Below are 19,771 nucleotides of genomic sequence, written 5' to 3'. Positions count from 1 at the left end.
GGCGCTGTTGCCTCAGAAGTTAACAGAAGTAGAAAGAGCGAAGGCGAAATACCGTGCCTGTGGCTCCCCTAAAAGCATCTCTTTTTTTTTCTTATAAATTTTTTATTAATTTTTAATTTTTATTTTTTACATATGTGTCCCTATTCCCCCATGACCCCTCACCCCCCACTCATGCCCCACCCCCCTGTTGCCTGTGTCCATTGATGAGGCCCATATGCTGCACACAGTCCCTCTGTTGGTCTCTCCCCCTTACTCCCACCGACCCCACTTCCCTGAGGTTTGACGTTCTGATTGACGTTTCTCTGTCTCTGGATCTATTCTTATTCATCAGTTTATATTGTTCATTATGGTCCACAAATGAGTGAGATCAGTGATATTTATCTTTCTCTGCCTGGCTAATTTCGCTTAGCATAATGCTCTCCAGCTCCATCCATGTTGTTGCAAATGGTAAGAATTCCTTCTTTACCACAGCGTAGTATTCCATTGTGTAGATGTACCACAGTTTTCTAATCCCCTCATCTGCTGACGGGCACCTAGGCTGTTTCCAGATCTTAGCTATGGTGAATTGTGCTGCTATGAACATAGGGGTGCATATATCCTTTCTGATTCGTGTTTCTAGTTTCTTGGGATATATTCCTAGAAGTGGGATCACTGGGTCAAGTGGGAGTTCCATTTTCAGTTTTTGAGGAAACTCCATACTGTTCTCCACAGTGGCTGCACCAGTCTGCATTCCCACCAGCAGTGCACGAGGGTTCCTTTTTCTCCGCATCCTCGCCAGCACTTGTCCTTTGTTGATTTGTTGATGGTGGCCATTCTGACAGGTGTGAGGTGGTACCGCATTGTTGTTTTAATTTGCATCTCTCAGATGATTAGTGACTTTGAGCAGGTTTTCATATGTCTCTTGGCCTTCTTCTGTCTTCTTTCGAAAAGTGTCTGTTTAGATCAGTTGCCCATTTTTTGATTGGGTTGTTTATGTTCTTTTTGTTAAGCTGCATGAGTTCCCTGTAAATGTTGGAGATTAAACCCTTATCGTTGAAATCATTGGCGATTATGTTCTCCCGTGCAGTGGGCTTTCTTGTTGTTTTATTGATGGTGTCCTTTGCTTTTTTATTTTGATGTAGTCCCGTTTGTTTATTTTCTCTTTAGCTTCCATTGCCCTAGGAGCTGTGTCAGTGAAGAAGTTCTTTCGGCATACGTCTGATATTTTGCTGCCTGTGGATTCCTCTAGTATTTTCATGGTTTCCCGTCTTATGTTTAAGTCCTTTATCCATTTTGAGTTTATTTTTGTGTATGGTGTAAGTTGGTGATCTAGCTTCATTTTTTTTTGCATGTATCTGTCCAGTTTTCCCAACACCATTTATTGAAGAGACTGTCTTGACTCCATTGTATGTCCATGCCTCCTTTGTCAAATATTAATTGAGCATAGTGGTTTGGGTCGATATCTGGGTTCTCTATTCTGTTCCATTGATCAATATGTCTGTTCTTGTGCCAGCACCAGGCTGTTTTGAGAACAGTGGCTTTGTAATACAGCTTGAAATCTGGTATTGAGATCCCTCCTACTTCGTTCTTCTTTCTCAGGCTTTCCCGGCCTTGGGCACCAGCGGGGAGCCTGCGACGGATCGTAGGCAACTGGGGGCCCGCTCCTGCGCACCGAGGGCGTCTGCTCCTGTGGTGGATCACAGGGAGCTGGGGTCCCCTGCCCAATGGGCGGTGTCTGCGATCACAGGGAGCTGGGGTCCCCTGCCCAATGGGCGGTGTCTGCGATCACAGGGAGCTGGGGTCCCCTGCCCAATGGGCGGTGTCTGCAATCACAGGGAGCTGGGGTCCCCAGCCCAGGCCTAAAGCTTTGGCCAGAGGCTTTAGGCCTGGGCAGGGCACAGCCGGAGATTGGTGTGAACTATAGAGGAAACACCTTTTCTGACTGCACATGGGCTAAGCTTCCTGTATGCCACTGGTAATATTCTTAGTAACTTGGGTAATGAGAATCCAAAAAGGTGATCTAGGGTTTTTCCACCACACTTCTGGAGAAAAAAACGAAGGTCCACTGCTGGAGGGCTAAGAAATGTCATATCCTGCCCTAGCCGGTTTGGCTCAGTGGATAGAGCCTTGGCCTGCCCACAGCAGGGTCTGGGTTGATTCTGATTAAGGGCATGTACCTAGGTTTCAGGCTCCTCCCTGGCCGGGGCCCAGATCAGGGCTCAGGCAGGAGGCAACCAATCAAAGTGTTCCTCTCACTTTGATGTTTCTGTCTTTCCCTTTCTCTTCCACATTCTCTAAGTCAATGGAAACATACCCTCAGGTGAGGATAAAAAAAAAAAAAAAAAGAAAGAAATGCATATCCTATGAAAGACACATCTTGAAAATGCCTAAAGAAAGTTGTCATTTTTTCTTGGTGAAGGGACTGGAGTCATGTTGATGAAAACACCTTGGTGGCTGTGGTGACTGGCAGTGGCTGCAGCAGCAGGCTGATGGGGCTGGTGCCTTCCCCTGACCAACCCGGTTGCCTCCCACAAAGGGAGGCCAGACTGCGGCTCAGGCCTGCTTCCTGTGGGGATCGGGCCTAAGCCATCAGTAGGACATCCCCTGAGGGCTCCCAGTATGTGAGAGGGGGCAGGTTGGGCTGAGGGATCCCCCACCCCCAGTGCACGAATTTTGTGCACCGGGCCCCTAGTTTTAATATATTTTATTGATTTTTTACAGAGAGGAAGGGAGAGGGATAGAGAGCTAGAAACATCAATGAGAGAGAATCATCGACCAGCTGCCTCCTGCACACCCCCTACCAGGGATGTGCCCGCAGCCAATGTACATGCCCTTGACCGGAATCGAACCTGGGACCTTTCAGTCCGCAGACCGATGCTCTATCCATTGAGCCAAACCGGTTTCGGCAGGCCCCTAGTTTTAATATAAACATTGGACGTAAAAATTATCAGTATAATCTGACGTTCCAGTCCTTTGCATAAAGGAAAAACAGTGAGTAATGTTGAATGAATGAATGATTGAATGAAGGAAGGAGCTAAATTGCTCTTCACTCACTTTGAAGTCACAGAAACAGGGCATTGCCTGGAGAGTGGACAGCTTGCCCCTTGCCCCTCCCCCCTTCCCCGTACCTTCTCACTGGGTCCCTTGCCGGTCACTGAAGGTCACAGCTGGGGTGACCAGGATGTACAGTGTTTATTTGAGCCGCACAGAGGACATGCTGGAATGTCCTCCGCAGGCTGACGGGATGTTCTACGTGTGACTCTCCCGTTACCGAAGAGGCCGCCTCTTCTCCGCGGAGCATCCTGGTGCCCTTGTCAAACCTGACTTGACGCTCTGCCTGTGTGTGTTTCTGGGCTCTCAGCTCTTTCCCAGTGGCTGGTGTCTGTCTGTACGCCATTGCCACACTGTTTGATTACGGTAGCTTTAGAACATACCTTGAAACCAGGGGGTTTGATGGCCCTTGCCTCGGACTTTTTTGTGACGATTGCCTTGGCTATTCAGAGTCTCTTGTGCTTCCATATAAATTAGGATTGCTTTTTTTTAAAAATATATTTTTATTGATTTCAGAGAGGAAGGGAGAGGGAGAGAGAGATACAAACATCCACGATGAGAAAGAATCATGGATCAGCTGCCTCCTGCAAGTCCCCCACTGGGGATCAAGCCCACAACCCAGGCAGGTGCCCTTGACCGGCATCGAACCTGGGACCTTTTGGTCCCAGACCAATGCTCTATCCACTGAGCAACACCGGCCAGGGCGAATTGCTTTTTTTTTTTTTTTTTTAAATATATTTTTATTGATTTCAGAGAGGAAGGGAGAAGGAGAGACAGAAACATCAATGATGAGAGAGAATCATGGATCGGCTGCCTCCTGCACACCCCCCACTAGGGATCGAGCCTACAACCTGAGCATGTGCCCTTCACCGGAATCAAACCTGGGACCCTTCAGTCTGCAGGCCGACGCTCTATCCACTGAGCCACACCGGCCAGCGCAAGATTGTTTTTTCTGCTTCTGTATACAAACAAAAATGTCATTGGAATCTCAGTGGGAATAGCATGAGTCTGTAGATGACTCTGAGTAATAGGGGAGTTTTTAAACTATTCAACCTCCCAGTCCATGAACACGGGAATGCCTTGCCATGTATTTGTGTCCTCTGCTGCTGCCGCCAGTATCGTGTCATTTCCAGTATGGAGATTTTCACCTGTCCCTCGGAAGTGGATCCCGAAGTGTTTTATTGTCTTCGGAGCTATTTTAAAATGGGATTCTTTCTTTCTTTTTTTTTTTTTGAATAACTCATAGTGTATGCACACTACTGATTTTTGCATGTTAATTTTGTGCCCTGAATTTATTGATTAGATCTAACAGTTTTTGGGGGGAGTCTTTAGGAATATGCATACATAGACATAAACATAAGATTGTCATCTGGCTCTGGCCCATGTTGCTCAATGGTTCTCGTGTTGGCCCTCTCACACTGAAAGGTCATGGGGTTGATTCCTGGTCAAGGTCACCTACCTGGGTTATGGATTCGATCGGTTTGCAGGAGGCAACCACTCGATGCGTCTCTCTCTCACACTGATATTTCTCTCTCCGTCTCTCCCCCTCCACACCCTCTCTCTCTGCTTCCCCCCCCCCCCCCCCCGCCCCTCTGAAAAGCAATGGAAAGGTACCCTCAGGTGCGGATTAACAACAATTGCCATCTTCAGGTAGAGACCATTTTACTTCTTTTCCAAAATGATGCTTATTTCTCTCTCCGGCCTGCGTGCTCTCCACCACGAAGCGTGACGCGAGCTGGGGGCTTGCCGAGGGCCTTCGTCACGGGAGGAGTTCCTCTCTGAGTGCTTGGGAGTTTGTATCGTGAACGGATGGTGAACTCTGCCACATGCTTCTGCCCCGTCGAGGTGATCGAGGGGTTTTGTTGAGGAGGCGGGCGTATCCCAGCGATCCATCTGGGATGTTCGGTTGGACAGTCTCGCATCCCTGGAGCAAAGCCCACTCGTGCGTGGTGAACGGCCTCTGGCTGTGCCGCTGGCCGCGGACGCTGCGCCTGCATGGAGGATGTTTGCATCTGTGCTCGTGGGGACGCTGGTCTGCGCTTTGCTCTAGTGTCCTTTTCTGGCTTGGGGTCAGGGCCAGGCGGCCTTGTGAGGTGAGTCTGGGGGTGCTCCCTCCTGACGCTCACGCTCCGGAGCGTCTGATAGCCGTCGCCTGGGGAGCCCTCTGCTCAGGGCTCCTGAGCCCAGGGGTGGACCCGTCTGACCTGGGCTGCCCACGTGTGGGTGTTAATTCACAGTAGGGCCTACATATGTTAGGGCCTACGTATGTCCCGGCATCGGTTCTGATATTTTTAGTTTAAGATTTATCGATCTTGGTAATCTTTTTGGTAAAAAAAGCCAGCTTAGCCCTGGCCGGTGTGGCTCAGTGGGTAGAGTGTCGGGCTGTGGACTGAAGGGTCCCGAGTTCGGTTCTGGGTCAAGGGCACATACCCGGGTTGCGGGGGTCGATCCCCAGTAGGGGGTGTGCAGGAGGCAGCCAATGAATGACTCTCCTCATTGATGTTTCTCTCTCTCTCTCCCTTCCTCTCTGGAATCAATAAAAATATTTAAAAAATAAAGATAAGAAAACCAGCTTAGTTTCACTGATCTTCCCTGTTTCTCTGACTCTGGCATTTGCTCCCCTCAGTGTGTGATTTCCTTCCTGCTGCTACGGGCTTGTCTTTCCTTCCAGCTCCTCGGGGTGAGGAGGTGTGAGCTCCGCTGTCTCGCTGCGCGTGCGTTTAATACCGCGCGCTCCCCGCCAAGGACTGCTCTGCAGCACCATCGGTTTGGTACACGGCTTCCATGTCACTTGTTTCAGGCTAGTTCTGGACTCCCCTTGGTCTCCTCTTTGGAGAAGTTGTTGATCAGCACGAGGCGGGGCAGCGGGAGTGGGAGCTGCTGCCGGGGAGGAAGGTGGTGTCCAGAGCGTGGGGTCCCGCGGGAGGCGCGCTCGGCGGCCACAGCGGGGGTGGCGTGAGGAACGGAGCCGTGACGGTGCTGGCTGTAACCCACAGACTAAAACGGGTCCCCTGCGTGCACGGTCACAGCAAGCAGGTGAGCGGGGAGCAGCGAGGGTGGACGGTTCGGTGAGTAGATGTCGGGGCACCCAGGGAGAGGGCAGTCGTCGTCGCAGACGAGATGCTGTCCGTGGGGGTGAAAGTGTGCGGGGAGCCTGTCTGTCTCAGCGTGTCCCCGAGACACTCGGCCGGCACAAGGGAAGGCGGTGACTTCCGGTGGAGCCCAGTGGAAACAGGCAGCAGGTGGTCAGGGCCCGCGCCACGTGGCCTGAGGCCTCAGCACCATGGCCCAGGGTGCAGCCCATTCCGGTCCCGGGAGCTCAGGGCCCTGGCCACGGTGCCCGCCCGGCTGCCCGGTGAGGGGCCCCAGGACGGGCCGGCCCCCGGGGAAGGGAGGCCCCTTCGGGTGTTGCTGATGGTGCTGCTATGGCTCCGGGAGTGTTAGCGCCGGGGAAGTTAGGTGACACACATACGGAAACTCTCCTTTTCCAACTTAAAAAAAATTCATTTCAAAGAGGTGAAGGGGGCGGGCAGGTTACACAGGAAGCAGTTAGTGCAGCTGTGTGAGGAGGGGCCGAGGCCAGGGGTGGGGGAGGGGGGCGGGGCCTGGCGGGCAGCCTGTGCTCAGCTCCTCACCCGGTTCACCCGCTGCCTGGTGGCCCCCTCCCCCCGCCCCGGAGCCCCTGCCCTGTGCCCCGCACGGCTGTGGCACCCCTACCCATGGGAGGTGGGGAACACTGAGTGCACTCTGACCCGTGAGCCCCTGGACAGGCGGCGGGAACCCCCAGCGGGCAGAGGGCGCCCACGGAAGTCATTCTCCTGGCTGCTGCCAGGCAGGTAGGATCAGCTTAGAAACGGGGGCACCGAGTAGCTGCAGGTGGGGTTCGGCTTAGACACGGGGGCACCGAGTAGCTGCAGGTGGGGTTCGGCTTAGAAACGGGGGCACCGAGTAGCTGCAGGTGGGTTCGGCTTAGAAACGGGGGCACCGAGTAGCTGCAGGTGGGGTTCGGCTTAGACACGGGGGCACCGAGTAGCTGCAGGTGGGGTTCGGCTTAGACACGGGGGCACCGAGTAGCTGCAGGTGGGGTTCGGCTTAGACACGGGGGCACCGAGTAGCTGCAGGTGGGGTTCGGCTTAGACACGGGGGCACCGAGTAGCTGCAGGTGGGGTTCGGCTTAGAAACGGGGGCACCGAGTAGCTGCAGGTGGGTTCGGCTTAGAAACGGGGGCACCGAGTAGCTCCAGGTGGGGTTCGAGTACTTCTAGCCCCAGGACTCAACCAGCTTTCAAACCCACCAGCCTCACGGCAGCCGGCAGGGGCAGCAGCAGGAAGGGGGAGCTTTGCGATTGATGGACAGCACACGTGCGCAGCTCCTTGGGGTGCGCAGCTACTTGGGTAAAGGGAGGGAGAGGCCCTTCACCTCGGCCTGGGAAGGGAACCCGGCTTCCTGAGCGAGTCTGCCTCTGCCTCAGGCTGTGCGCGCGTTTGGGGTAAAACAACCGAGATGAGTGGGATCTGCTGTCGGCCGCCCCTTCCTCACTTGCGCCCGCAGTCAGGGCCCGTGAACCCCCAGGCCCGCAGGGTGAGGCCGGCGCTGGGCGGGGACCGGCTCGGGGACCGCGTGCGTGCAGGACACACAGTGACAACAGCCTCAGCAGTCGGACCGATTGGTAAAAAGTTCACTGTCATGTTTATTGTAGAAGGAAGAGAAAACACGTCCGGGAAAAAGATTAACTTATTTTTCATCTCAAGGATGGCAACAAAGTCCAGCTTGTGCCGCCAAAGGTTCACATGATCAAACCGTGTACAGCTTCCGTGTGAACTGGTGACTACAAACATTTACCAAAGACATAAACCTCTTGTAAAAAAGCCGTTTTAAATATAGCAAAGCAGTGTCTTCTCGCACAGCAAAGGGAGGGAGTGCTACAGAGAAAGGGCGGTTTTGCACTTGTCAGTCCTTTCACATTCTCATCGCCTGGCTCCCTGCGCTCCCAGCCAGGAGCCCCCGTCCTTGTTCCCCGTGGGTCTCTCGTGCGCGGGACGGTTCGTGCGGAAAACGGATGGATGCGGGGGGGGGGGGGGGGGGGATGGTGAAACGTTCCTTTAGAACAAACCCTGATTTAGTCTAACGCAGTGGATGTACTGAGGGCTCGAGATGGAGTGTGGGGGGGCCGTGTGACGTACGATGGGGACCCTCGCCCTCCCTGGGGTGGGGTCCTGATGGAAGTGCAGCGGCTGGAAACTGGACCGACCAGTGCCATCCCCGCTGAGCTTTGTTTTTGTGTTTAGTAGTAAAATACTTCCTCGGGAAAGGTAAGTCTGTGATGGTGTCATACAAAACCCCGCGTCTAAAAGGGTGAGAAATGGAGGTGCTGGGCGACCCCGCTAGTGTCCTGCCCAGTCGGGTGGCGCCCAGCAGGAGGCGTGTTCGTACGTGGCGTCATGGGGAGGAGGTCCATGTTCCCGGTCACTGCGTGTGGGGCGAGGGTAACAGTCTGGATTCAGTCCCTGGAAGCACAGCCCCTCGCTCCCGGTCGGTGTGGCTGTGGGTGCGGGTGCGGGGGCGGCTGCCCCGCGTGGCGGTGTTAGAAACAGCGGGCGCACTGATCGGAAACCTGCATAGGAAGGAGACTATCGAGATACAGTCGGAAAGCCGTCTCGTAAGGCACACGGAGAGACAGTGAGTGAGGGACTCCCATCCCAGGTGCAGCAGGAGGTCATGGACATGCAGAGCGGGGAGGGTCGCCGGTGGGGGGCTGTCTGGTCTCCATTAGGGGGGCGTTATGGATGTGCCTGGGAGTGAGCAGTTCAGGAAGAGGACATTTTAAAGGAAAAGGAGTCCTTTCCGAAGGAGCCCTGTGTGCAGAGAGCCCCTCGCTCCCTTTTTGGCCTCGATCAGGACAGAGTGGACCGGGGCTCGGAGGGCCAGGCCGCCCCGTGTGGCCACGCCCGGCTGACGTTTGTCCCCCGAGCACACGGTGCACTTGAGGGGGATAAACAAAACGCAGTACAAACTGGCGGCAGCTGCTCCTAGCAAATGTAAAGTAGAAAATAGCAGCATTTTGAACCCTTATTTTGAGTTTCTCAGGAAAAGTAGTATTTAAAACATTGGTAGATATACATACATGACGGGGCTTGGAATTTGGTTCACGGCACCAGCCGGGAGCGGTGAACCTGGGACCCCCACTCCCTCCTGTGAGGGTAAGGCTGTGGTCAAGCCCCAGCTGAGGGTGCACTGACCTCGGGGTGGCGGGCCGAGCCCAGATCTGCACCCCAGTCCCCCCAGAAGTGGCGTCTCCGTGACCAGCCACGTCATGCCACTCGAGGGGGTCCCGAGAGAAGACCCTGCCCCCCGGGTGCCTCCCTCACCGTTTCCCACGTAGGGAACCTTGGTGCACACCTGTTTTGCCATTTTCTCTGTCAATCAGGTCCGCTTTTTCTACTAAATTTTTTTCCTCACAAAAGGCAAGTTTTCAAGAATGCCTTGTAAAATCTGTTACAACACATTTTCTACTTATGCAGGATGAACTTAACACCAATTTTTTTGCCACGTTGCTATTTATGTACACATATAAAATATAGAAGGATGCTCACCCCACACAGCACACGGATTACAGTGCAACAGCACACACACCACCAGGAGGGGGGCCCCGCGCACAGTCCTCGCAGAGACTGGCCAGTACTTAACACCCAAAGTACAGGAGATTTAACAAAATAGGAAATATCAAACAGTGAGTACTCTACTCCAGGATCTCGCCTTTTCCCCCAAATTGGCGGCAAATCCACAAAAATATACTTTTTAATCTGGTGACCATACAATACATAGGGACTTACATCGAAGGTGTAATATATTTAAGATGCTATGTACAGAAAGTTTGGCTCAACTTTCAATTTACATATAGAATAATAAGTGTTCATGGCTTTTTTCCCCCAAGGTTCTGTTTGCAAGATATTTTTCCCCCTTTAGAATAAAACTAAAAAGTTAAAACAAGATAAAGCTATTCTCTAAAAAAAAAAAAAAAAATTTTTTTTAAACATACAGCTTTGGCTTATATAAATAATAGCAGAATGTTTTCAAAAGTAGTGAATATAATTTTATATATAGTCATCAATTCATAAGGGTGTTTTCTTTCATATAAAATATACATGAGCTAAAATCCGTTTCTTTAACTTTTAAGATGCGACTGTAAAAAGAAACTTCTGCCATATCCCAATTATAACTTAATATATTACTTTGCTGGGTTAGCTCTCTATCTCTAGGCTAGGGTTCTCGGCGGGTCTCATGCGTTGCTAGTCTCTCTTCAGCTAAGGATCACTTCTTCGACCCAATACACTGCGCGTGCAACACGGTGAGGCGTGGGGTTTGTTTCGTTTCTGCCTGTGGCGAGCCCTCCCCCATGCACCCCTCGAGGCCATGCGGGTGGGAGGGAGGGGACACTATGTACAGTATTGCTTTCTGGTTCCTGCGCTGCTCTGTCTACAAAGCGTTTCTCGGGAGGACACGGCCCCGCGGCGAGGTCCCTGCGGGCACACGTTTCTCTGCAAAACTCGCTTAGGAAACAGGCGTCCCGGGCGCCGGGCCCGCTGCCCACGGCCCACGTCTGCAGACGGACAAGTCGGCAGGGAAGGGCCTGATCTGTGTCTGCAACACACACCCACACACACACTCACACCACATACATACATACGTGACGGGACAGATATGTATGTATGTACATATAAATAGCTTTACCTCTTGTCCTGACCCCCCCTGCGCGGCGCGGGGCAGTGCACTGCGGTCACACACGCCGCCTCGCGGGCCTAGGTCACCCACGTGTCCATCCGCATGCGCTTCACGGACGGGCTCTCTCTGTCCTCGGTGTTGGGGGGCCGGCCCAGCACCACCGGGGAGTGGAAGTCCCCCCGCGGGTCCTCCCGGTCGCTGCCGTCGTAGGAGCTGCTGGAGCTGCTCAGGCTGTCCACGGGGGAGCGCCCCACTTCCTGCCGGGGCTGCGCGGGGGGCTGGGGGGGCTGGGCGGGCGGCGGCGGCTGCTGCTGGAAGCCCGAGGGGGTCACGCGGTCCCGAGGCGGCGAGACGGGCTCCGACTTGATGCTGACGTTCTGGTTGGTGATGGAGAGGCTCGAACCCTGAGATAACTGCGCGCCAGACCTGCAGGGAAAGGGGGTCAGCGGGTCCTGGGCGGGTCCGAGCCCCCAGAGAAAGCCCACCCCCTGCAGGGAAGGAGCCCAACGCCGCTGCGACCCGAGGGGCTAGTTCTGCCCAGGCCGGCGCGCCCAGCGGCCCGTGTGCACGGGCAGAGGCTGGAGGAACAGCCCGGGCCCTGCCCGCCCCTCTCCCCTGAGCAGCAGCCTCAGGAGGGGAGGCTGCCCAGACTGCAGGGGGTACAAATCCCCCCCCGCAGGGCTATTCCTAGGGTGTCCCTCAGGAGGCAGAGCACAGGCCCAGGGCCACGGAGGGCCGCTGCGGGAGCCGCAGGGAGGAGGCCGGCGGGTCTGCTCCGTACGTGGTGTCTGCTTCTGTGCGTGGTGTCTGCTCCCACCGCCACCCTCTCCCCTTACGGGCGGCCGGAGTGGTCTGAGAGGTGCTTGTGGGGGGGGGGGTCTGCCTCGTCCTCCCCTGGGACCCAGCGAGCCCAGGGCACGGCTCCTTTTCCAGGCCTGTCTGTGTGGAGGGAGGGGGTGGCGAGGGGGCCTCCGGGTGGCCGCTGCCTCTCAAACGGGAGGTGGGGGTGCGTGGTGCCCTCTGAGCCCAGTCCCCCGCGATCTGACTGTGCCTCCGCACGCCCATCGCAGCCTGGCTGCCTGAACCTCTTCAAGGAACGCCTCGTGCCTCAGCCTCCCAGCCCGTACAGAGCCTGCAAACCAGGTTTTCCTCCAAACCCTCGGCCGCCTGAACGCTGGGGGGCAGGACGGAGGCCAGGGAGCAGGGGGACCGCACCCCCACCCAGCCGGCCGCCTCTGCCCCGGACACGGGCCGGTCCTCGTCGCTGGGGGAGGGTCGTGGACGTCGGCAGAGCAGACCCGAGCGGGAGGGAGCACCAGGGGCGGGTACTCACACCAGGGAGCTGAGGGCGGCCGGGCCCAGGTGGTGCTGCTGCCAGGCGGACACCTGGCCCAGCGACAGCATGCCCGGGGAGTTGAAGCCCTGCAGGGCCGACAGGTCCGCGCTGGTCAGCGAGTAATCTGGAAGAGAGGGCGGCTTGTGGGCGCCATGTTCTAGGGGTCCTACGTCCTAGACACGGGGGAGCTTACAGACCTCGCTCGCTTCCGTGGCCTGAGGCCATGTCAGTAAAGGAAGCTTCCGTGTTGTGCCAAATGTTCATAGTTTATAATTTCACAAAAAGTGGAGATGCTTGTAAATAATACAAAGCCATCGCCCAAGGCTGTTGGCTAGGCAACTCATTTTAAATACCCCCCTCCCCCCCCAGCATCCTAACCACGGACGCCCCCCAGCTCGGCCGACGGGTCCCTGTGCGCACGGCCTGCTCCGTGCCCAGCTCCGTGGCCTGGGCAGCCACGTGTCACTGCGCAGCTCCCCCCTCCGCTACGGGACTGCCGTCACCCTCGAGGGCAAGCGACCTGCGCTCAAGTCCATGAGGAAACTGCCCCGGACGACAGGCAGGTCGCTCCTGGGCCTGCTCGTCCACCTGTTCCCCCAACACACAAGGCTCGGACCCGCGCTCTCTGTCACTTCATTCCTCACTGGCTCTCGTAGGGACAGGTCCCTTAGTTCCACACGAGCGTGCCCAAAGCTCTCCTACCTTAACTCTCACGGCTCCACGGGGTGTCAAGAAGCTGGTCTTCCCACCAAGTTGCCGTTTTTTTAAAGGCACCAAGCTGAACGGTGCCTTTCACAGAACTCGACCAACTCAGAGGCCCCGAGTAACCCAGGGTCTTGAGAGAGACCTCAGCCCCACCACAGGCTGACGCACAAACACCACCAGCGGGACAGACGGCGCCCAGGAAGATGCCACGCCTGTACACCAGCGGCACGTGACAAAGGAGGCAAGAGCCTGCGCTGCGTAGCCGGTCACAGCCCGGGGCCTGGGAGAACGGGACCGCCCTCCACCCTCCGAGAGGAAATGGGCTCAGACGGATCAGGATGTAACTGTCGGGCTCAGGAACTAAGACTCCTGGAAGGCAGGCAGGCAGTGACACCTGAGGTTCCGCTCAGCGCGGCTGGTCTGACGGGTCCCGGCAGGGACACAGGTTCCAGTGAAAGATGGCCGAGGGCCCAAAGGCGCCCTGCTCCGAGGACCTGCAGGTGCCGGCGGCAGACCGGAACCACAGGAGGTATGGCATCACCCGTCAGAACGGCGGCCATCGGTCCGTCACCCCCAGGTGCTGGGGGGACTGCAGAGGGCGCAGCGCTGTGGGAACCTGGAGTTTCCTCAAAACATGAACCGTGACACTGCCTGTGCCCCAGCCACACAGCGAGGCTCCTACCCGAGGAGATAAAACACACCCTCCGTTCACCGCAGTGCTGTCTGCCACAGCCCGGGTGCCCATGGGGTGGGGGGGGGGGGAATGGACCCGCCCTCCCATAGAGGACACCTCCCTCTGTGCAGCATGGGGGGGCCGAGGGGGTATTACGCTGAGTGAAGTAAGTCAGACAGGAAAAGGCCCTCTGATTTCACTGACGTGTGGACTCTAAGGAGCAAGATGAACAACAGACCCACAAAGACGGAGACGGCCTGCTGGTTGCGGAAAGGAGGGGGGTGTGTGTGTTGGGGGGTGGGGGGGGAACGGTGAAGGGACGGGGAGGTGGGAAGTGGCAGTTGGCTCAGTCCTGGGCAGGCAGTCCAGCACGGGGACTCGGGTCTTAATGTAACAATGACATTCAGTGCCGTGGGGGGGCGGGGGGGAGGAGGGGGATTGGAAATAAGAGGGGGTCAGTTTGTAAAGTGTGGGACTGTCTAACCAGAGTGCTGTCCACCGGACCCCAATACGAAAGAATGTTGAGTGTCAACTGGAAATGAAAAATAAAACGAAAGCCAACAGCAGCCGAGTCGGAGCAGGCTTCTCTCGCACTGTCCCGTGTTCTCCACGCCACCTCACCGGCCCCACAGCAGCTGGGGGGCGCCCATCACCCCGATGCCTCCACAGTGAGCCCCGCAGCCCACGCCTCCCACCACCTGCTGGGCTGTCACTGCGATGTCCACTCCTCTCTCCTCCACGCCCCTTAGCGCAGCGGCCTTCACCTCGCTGCTGGAGCCCACAACCTGGGGTCACCCTTGACCCTTCTCTCTCCCACGTCCGGTTGGTTCTAGCTGCTGGCCCCGGCCACTGCCCTGGCCCACGTGGCCTTGCTCCACCTGCCCCCCCCCCCACACCCACACACACACACTGCAGCCACAACAGCTAGGACACCTCCCTGCTTAGAACCCCACGGCTCCCAGCGCTCAAGACAATGTCCGCACCCCCATGCGGCCTCTGCAGTCTCGCCTCCAACACCCAGCGCCCTCCCGCCCGGGTCACGCACTCCTTCGGCCAGCGCGGGGACGGAGCCCGAACTCACTGTGCGGGCCATCCCGGTGCCGGTCTTTCTCCCCCGCAGGCCCCGTTCCCGTTAACCCCGTCCTCCTCCACGCAAACCTGCAGGAGACGCTCCGTCTCTGGTCCACCTCCGGCCCGGTCAGCCCCAGCTGCTCAGCCCACACTCCTGACCTCCCCTCACACCCCGCCCGGCCCTGCACTCCCAGTTCTAAGCTGGTGGCCCCCCGCCCCCCCAGTCCCCAGCGCAGCGCCCCGAGGCTGGGATGAGCCCCGCTTCCTGCCGACACTGGAGACCGTAGTGACGTGTTCTAAGAGAAGAAAGCAGCCATCGAGGGGGCCCGGCTCCGCGCCCTCAGACAGTGCGACCCTCAGGCCCAGGACGAGCGGACCTGCGTCCAGCCCTGCACCACCGCAGCGTAAGGCGTCCGCTCCCTGAGCTGCACGGCCACCCTTGTCCCCCTTCCCTGCTCCCTCTGCAGCGACCCGGGACCCGGCGTCTGCCAGGCCTCAGAGCCGCCCCCCCGAGGCCCGGCCACGCACAGGGCCCCCTGCACTGGGCACCCCCACTCGGCAGCCTCCGTCGCCCCCTCACCCCCGAGGGGCGCTGTGAGATGCAAGGCCTAGGGCCTGAGGGAGGACGCTCGGCTGAGGCCTGGCTGCTCTGCCCTCGGCGCACACGGAGCCCCGGGCGGGTCCCGAAGGGCACGAGGGAGTGGGTGCTGCCTCCCGACTCCCGGTCCGATGGGCTCGGCCCTCCCCGAAGTGGTTAACGGGGCGCGAGGGAAACGGCTCCTTCAGAGCCTGGGGGAGGCCCTGTGTCCCCTCGCGGCCGCTGTGCCTGTGGGTCATCAAGGTCGCGCTGGGAAACCCCTCGCTGGCCGTGTCTTGCCTGTAACGTTCTAGAAGGCGGCGTGTGTTTCCAATGCACACGTGAGTCTCAGAAGCTGGCAAGCGTGTCCGTCCACAAACGTGTTCTTTAAAGTCACAGACGCACACGTGGGTGACAGAACGGAGGCTGAGCCGCTTACCCGTGTTGTAGGCGGTGGGCATGGCCGAGTACACGAGCCCCTGCGGGGGCAGGCTGGGCGTCGTCACGGACACCACGGGGGTGGCGAGGGGCTGGGAGGCCTGCGAGCTGCTGATCCGCTGCGCGCTCTGCGGGAGAGAGGGGGGTGTCGTTACGAGGAACCTGCTCAGGCTGCGCCTTGGAACTCACATTCCGCTGAGGAGCGGCGTTTCCCAGCTTTGGGCCGGGCCCCTCCTGAGCAGGGCCGCGGCGAGAGCCGTGAAGGTGCACGCCAGCGGGAAGAGCTGAGCACTTCACGCTGAGGGACAGACTTTGGCAGCGATGACTCGGGCCCCTCGCCTCGCTCCACCAGGGCTGACGCTTCCAGCCGGGCCTCACACTGTGAGCGACGCCCCGTGTGAGCATCGGAGGCCGGCACCGGTGGGTTAAGTGCCAGGGCCGGCCGGGCATCCGTGTCCAGGGAACCCAGTCCATGGCCCAGGACCCACCCCTTCCCGCCGGGCTCCTCCCTGGGGTCCTGCAGCCGGGATGTGTCTGTGTTTCTTACATTAAGACTGTGTTTTAGGGGATGCACAGGTTTCCCATGCGCCCCTGCCCTCCTACACGCGTGCCCTCCCTCGTTACCCACATCGCCCACCCGTGGGCCCACGCTGAACAGCAGATGCAGACACGCATCGCTCCGGTCTCCGCCCCGCCTGCGGGGTGGGCAGGGGCTGTGGGGAAAGGGCCTGGACAGGGTGTGAATGCCCGTAGCGGCTGCTCGCCGGCGCCCCATCCCCACGGCGTCCTGCCCGCACCCAGGGGAGCAGCAGGACCAGCGGGGCCTCAGGGCGGGCGGGGCAGTCCCTGTCCCGTGTGGACTAGGAGGAGCGGCAGCCGCTTCTCGCCGCCGTGGCTACAGGAACCTCCCAAAAGCCGGGGGCAGAGGGACGAGCAGCCACGCTCCGTGGGGCAGGGCGGGCAGAGAAAGCCACCAGCTCGGTGGCGTCCGAGGGAGCAGGGAGGCCTGTACCCGGCAGGTCGTAAAGGCCCAGTCAGCGCCCGAGAGGACGAGGCATCGACTGCTGGGCTCCTCTCCCACGTTGCCAGTGCCGTCTGCACGCAGGGGAGGCCTGGGGGTAGGTCTGCGGACCGAACACGGGTCACTGGCTAAGGACCCAATCTCGGTTCTCTCTCCCTAGTTTGTGTTTCCTGTACAATCTTCAGGCAGAGAATGTGGGGAGCACATTCAGGATGTGGGTCCGCTGCCCGGGTTTCGTCCCAGACCCACCACCTCACAAGCACTGGGAAATCACTCCCTTCCCCGAACAAAGTCCTGCGCAAAAGCAACAGAACCTGGGGTCCGGAGCCAGTCCCCGGAGCCGTCAGGAGGTACAGTTGGTCTAGAACTGGGGTCTCGGGCCTGACTCCAGGACACCTCCTTCCTCACTTTGGGTCAGAGCCTTCATGATTCTATTCCAAGTTCAAATTCTACATTCGAACAGATGGTGTTTGGCGCTGTGACTTCCGGAACCACTAGAGGGCGACGTACTGCTGGATAATCCACAAGGACACATTCATGATATCAACTTAAGGGTAAATAGTGACATCTAATCTAATCTAAATTATTTTATCTCGAATTGTAAACTTCCATTTGTAAACATTACTGTGTCATTAAGTATTTTCCCGATAGACAGTCCAAATCTGCACATGATATAACCTGACACAGTGACAGCTGACGAGTGGATGGAAGTTAACCAATACGAACCACATCCAGATCTACGAGCAATCACCAAGTTCAATAAAGAATGAGCTCGTTTTAAAATAAATTGTGCAAAACAGGCCAGCATGCACATACAACCCTCCCCCCCCACCCACACACACACACACACACACGTGTGTGTAAATAAAACCAACAGATGCCATTCCCCATGCGTTCATGCGGTCTGACCCCCTGTCCATGCTAAAAAGGAAACATTTTCAAGACTCATTCCCCTAAAAGTCCTCTAATTAGCAGCTGACTTTGAATTCGTCTCATCACTTCTGTGAGGTTTGGGTTTTAGTTCGCAAAGAAGAAACATCAACTGAAAGTTCTTTTTAGTCCAACTTATTTTCTAGAAGAAAAGCCAATAGAAATCATGCTTTGGAAAAAAGGGTATTAATAGCTACTATTTTTTGAGAATGAAAAATCTTGATAGAAACTAGTAAGTTTGCCTGTGGCCACTGCCAGGCATCCCTGGGGGCCCACAGGGAGCCCCTGGGGGTGCAGACTGCTCCGTGCACAGTGAGCGAGCCCAGCTCCGCAGAAGGTGACCTCACCAGCAGTGATGTCATCATCTTGAGAGAGAGAAATAACACGCGGCCATGTGTTACACTCTGAGGAAGGTGAAGTCATCTCCTAAGAATATGTCAGTAACTTGGGGAGCTATATACGGCATTTTGCGTCTTTCCTTAAAAGCTGCAACAACTGTCTCCTGATCATGGACAGCTACTGTTTATGCCAATGTTCCCTCCAACGAACAAAATGGATCAAGATCGACAAGTACAAATAAACTAGACGCCACGTTACCAGTCGGCTGGTTTAGTTATTCACAGTGTTTCTATCGTGTTTGATAACAAGAAAGAAATCTGTGTAGCAAAGGGAACATTGGTTGTTAAAACATCGAGTTAGTACTTTCCACATCGCTGTAACAGACACCCACTCACCAGCTCCAACTCCTCTTCCTCCGACTGCACGCGGCACAGAGAGGGAGAAGAGAGTTACTTAGCGGCGGAACTCGCAGAGAGGCTTCTAGAAAAACATGTCATGCGGACACGGGGGTGCTGGGCACCCCCGAGATCACGGCACACGCGGCCACACAGGTGCCTTATGGTCTGTGCTGTGGCCGCCCAACGCCTGGGAAGATGCCTGTCAGTCCCCAGGGCAGGGCTCTGAGGCTGTCTCCCAGCTCCGTCTACCCTTCTGGCTGCACCTGCGCACAGGCTCCTGCCACAGGGCCTGAGGGGCGCCGGCCGGCCGGCGGGGTTCAGTGGCATCTCCGGATGAAAAGTCCTTCTTTGCTTTAGGACAGTGGTCGGCAAACCGTGGCTCACGAGCCACATGCGGCTCTTTGGCCCCTTGAGTGTGACTCAGCGTTAGAACCACTTCTTCAAAATAGACTCACCCAGGCCCAAAACCGACTTCTGCGCATGGGCCATGAAGTTTCAATAGCGCTGTATGTGCGCGCCCGCACGTGGTATTTTGTGGAAGAGCCACACTCGAGGGGCCAAAGAGCCGCATGTGGCTCGTGAGCCGCGGTTTGCCGACCACGGTTCTAGGACTCCGCATCTGGGCCTGGCTCTTCCGTACTAACCTCTCCTGCTTCCTCCCCTCGACCCGCCCAGGCCAGGTCCTGGGGGAACGAGCTGATGCACAGGAAGACGTGCGGGAGCCCCCAGCATTGGCACCAAATGCAGAGTGACTGCCCGGGCTGATGCATCTCCCCCTGGTGAAGCTCAGATGGCGAGCCGCGGCTGCCCGCCCAGAGGCCCCCGGCCTGCACCCAGCCGCCACACGGAGAGCCGCTGGGAAGCTTGAGTGTGGGGTGTTTCCTACAGACCGGGGGCCGGCGCCGCTCCGCTTCCAGACACAGCCTGCAACAGCCAACGAGGCCGGGCCGGAGACTGTTCTTTACAGACTCACAGGGGAAGGTTTTTTGAGAAGAAATAAACTTACTTGCAAAGTAACTCATTCACGTTTTTATGCATTCTTCCCTGTCCCACACAGTCCTCCTTGGTGTGCAGTTTTCTAACAAGCAGTGTTTCCTCACAGAAAGCAGGCACAGGTCACTAAAAGTAGGCCCTCCAGAGAAGAAAGAACCTCTCCCTGTTCAGCTTTAATTTTAAATAGCCAGTCTGGTTCTCCAGACTCTGATTTCTGTGTATTTAAAGTTGACTTGTTCCTTCAAATGGTAACTTCCCATGGAATAATCATCAGGAACAAGTCCATGTTCTAGGGAAGTACGAACATTCCAGAAGAAAACAGAGACCGAGCCCGGCCGGCACGGCTCAGTGACGGAGCATCCACCTAGGAACCAGGAGGCCAGGGTTCCAGGCCCGGGTGGCAGGCTTGATCCCCAGAGTGGGGCGTGCAGGAGGCAGCCGATCAGAGATTCTCTCTCATCGTTGATGTTTCTCTCTCTCCCCCTCTCCCTTCCTCCCTGAAATCAATAAACATATTTTTAAAAAAAGAAATATAGCC

At 56.9% G+C, this 19,771-nt stretch overlaps 1 protein-coding gene across 6 annotated transcripts in view; it reads right to left on the bottom strand.

The window, feature by feature from the left end:
- Nucleotides 1–7,694: 7,694 nt before the first annotated feature.
- Nucleotides 7,695–19,771, bottom strand: part of MEF2A (myocyte enhancer factor 2A) — a 61,078-nt gene continuing 49,001 nt past the window's right edge. For 4 of the 6 annotated variants that reach the window (XM_008158942.3, XM_028135753.2, XM_028135758.2 and 1 more), the window contains 4 exons: nucleotides 18,238–18,261; nucleotides 15,554–15,680; nucleotides 12,086–12,212; nucleotides 7,695–11,178 (listed from right to left, as the gene is read on the bottom strand). In XM_008158942.3, coding sequence (XP_008157164.2) covers nucleotides 10,830–11,178; nucleotides 12,086–12,212; nucleotides 15,554–15,680; nucleotides 18,238–18,261 — 627 coding nt within the window. In that variant the 3' untranslated portion in view covers nucleotides 7,695–10,829. The remainder of the gene's footprint in view (nucleotides 11,179–12,085; nucleotides 12,213–15,553; nucleotides 15,681–18,237; nucleotides 18,262–19,771) is intronic. The other 2 variants (XM_008158944.3, XM_008158943.3) reach the window with 1 other exon arrangement.

Source organism: Eptesicus fuscus, chromosome 25 (genome assembly GCF_027574615.1).
Source record: "Eptesicus fuscus isolate TK198812 chromosome 25, DD_ASM_mEF_20220401, whole genome shotgun sequence".
Lineage (NCBI taxonomy): Eukaryota > Metazoa > Chordata > Mammalia > Chiroptera > Vespertilionidae > Eptesicus > Eptesicus fuscus.
This window is presented reverse-complemented; position numbering and strand designations above follow the sequence as displayed.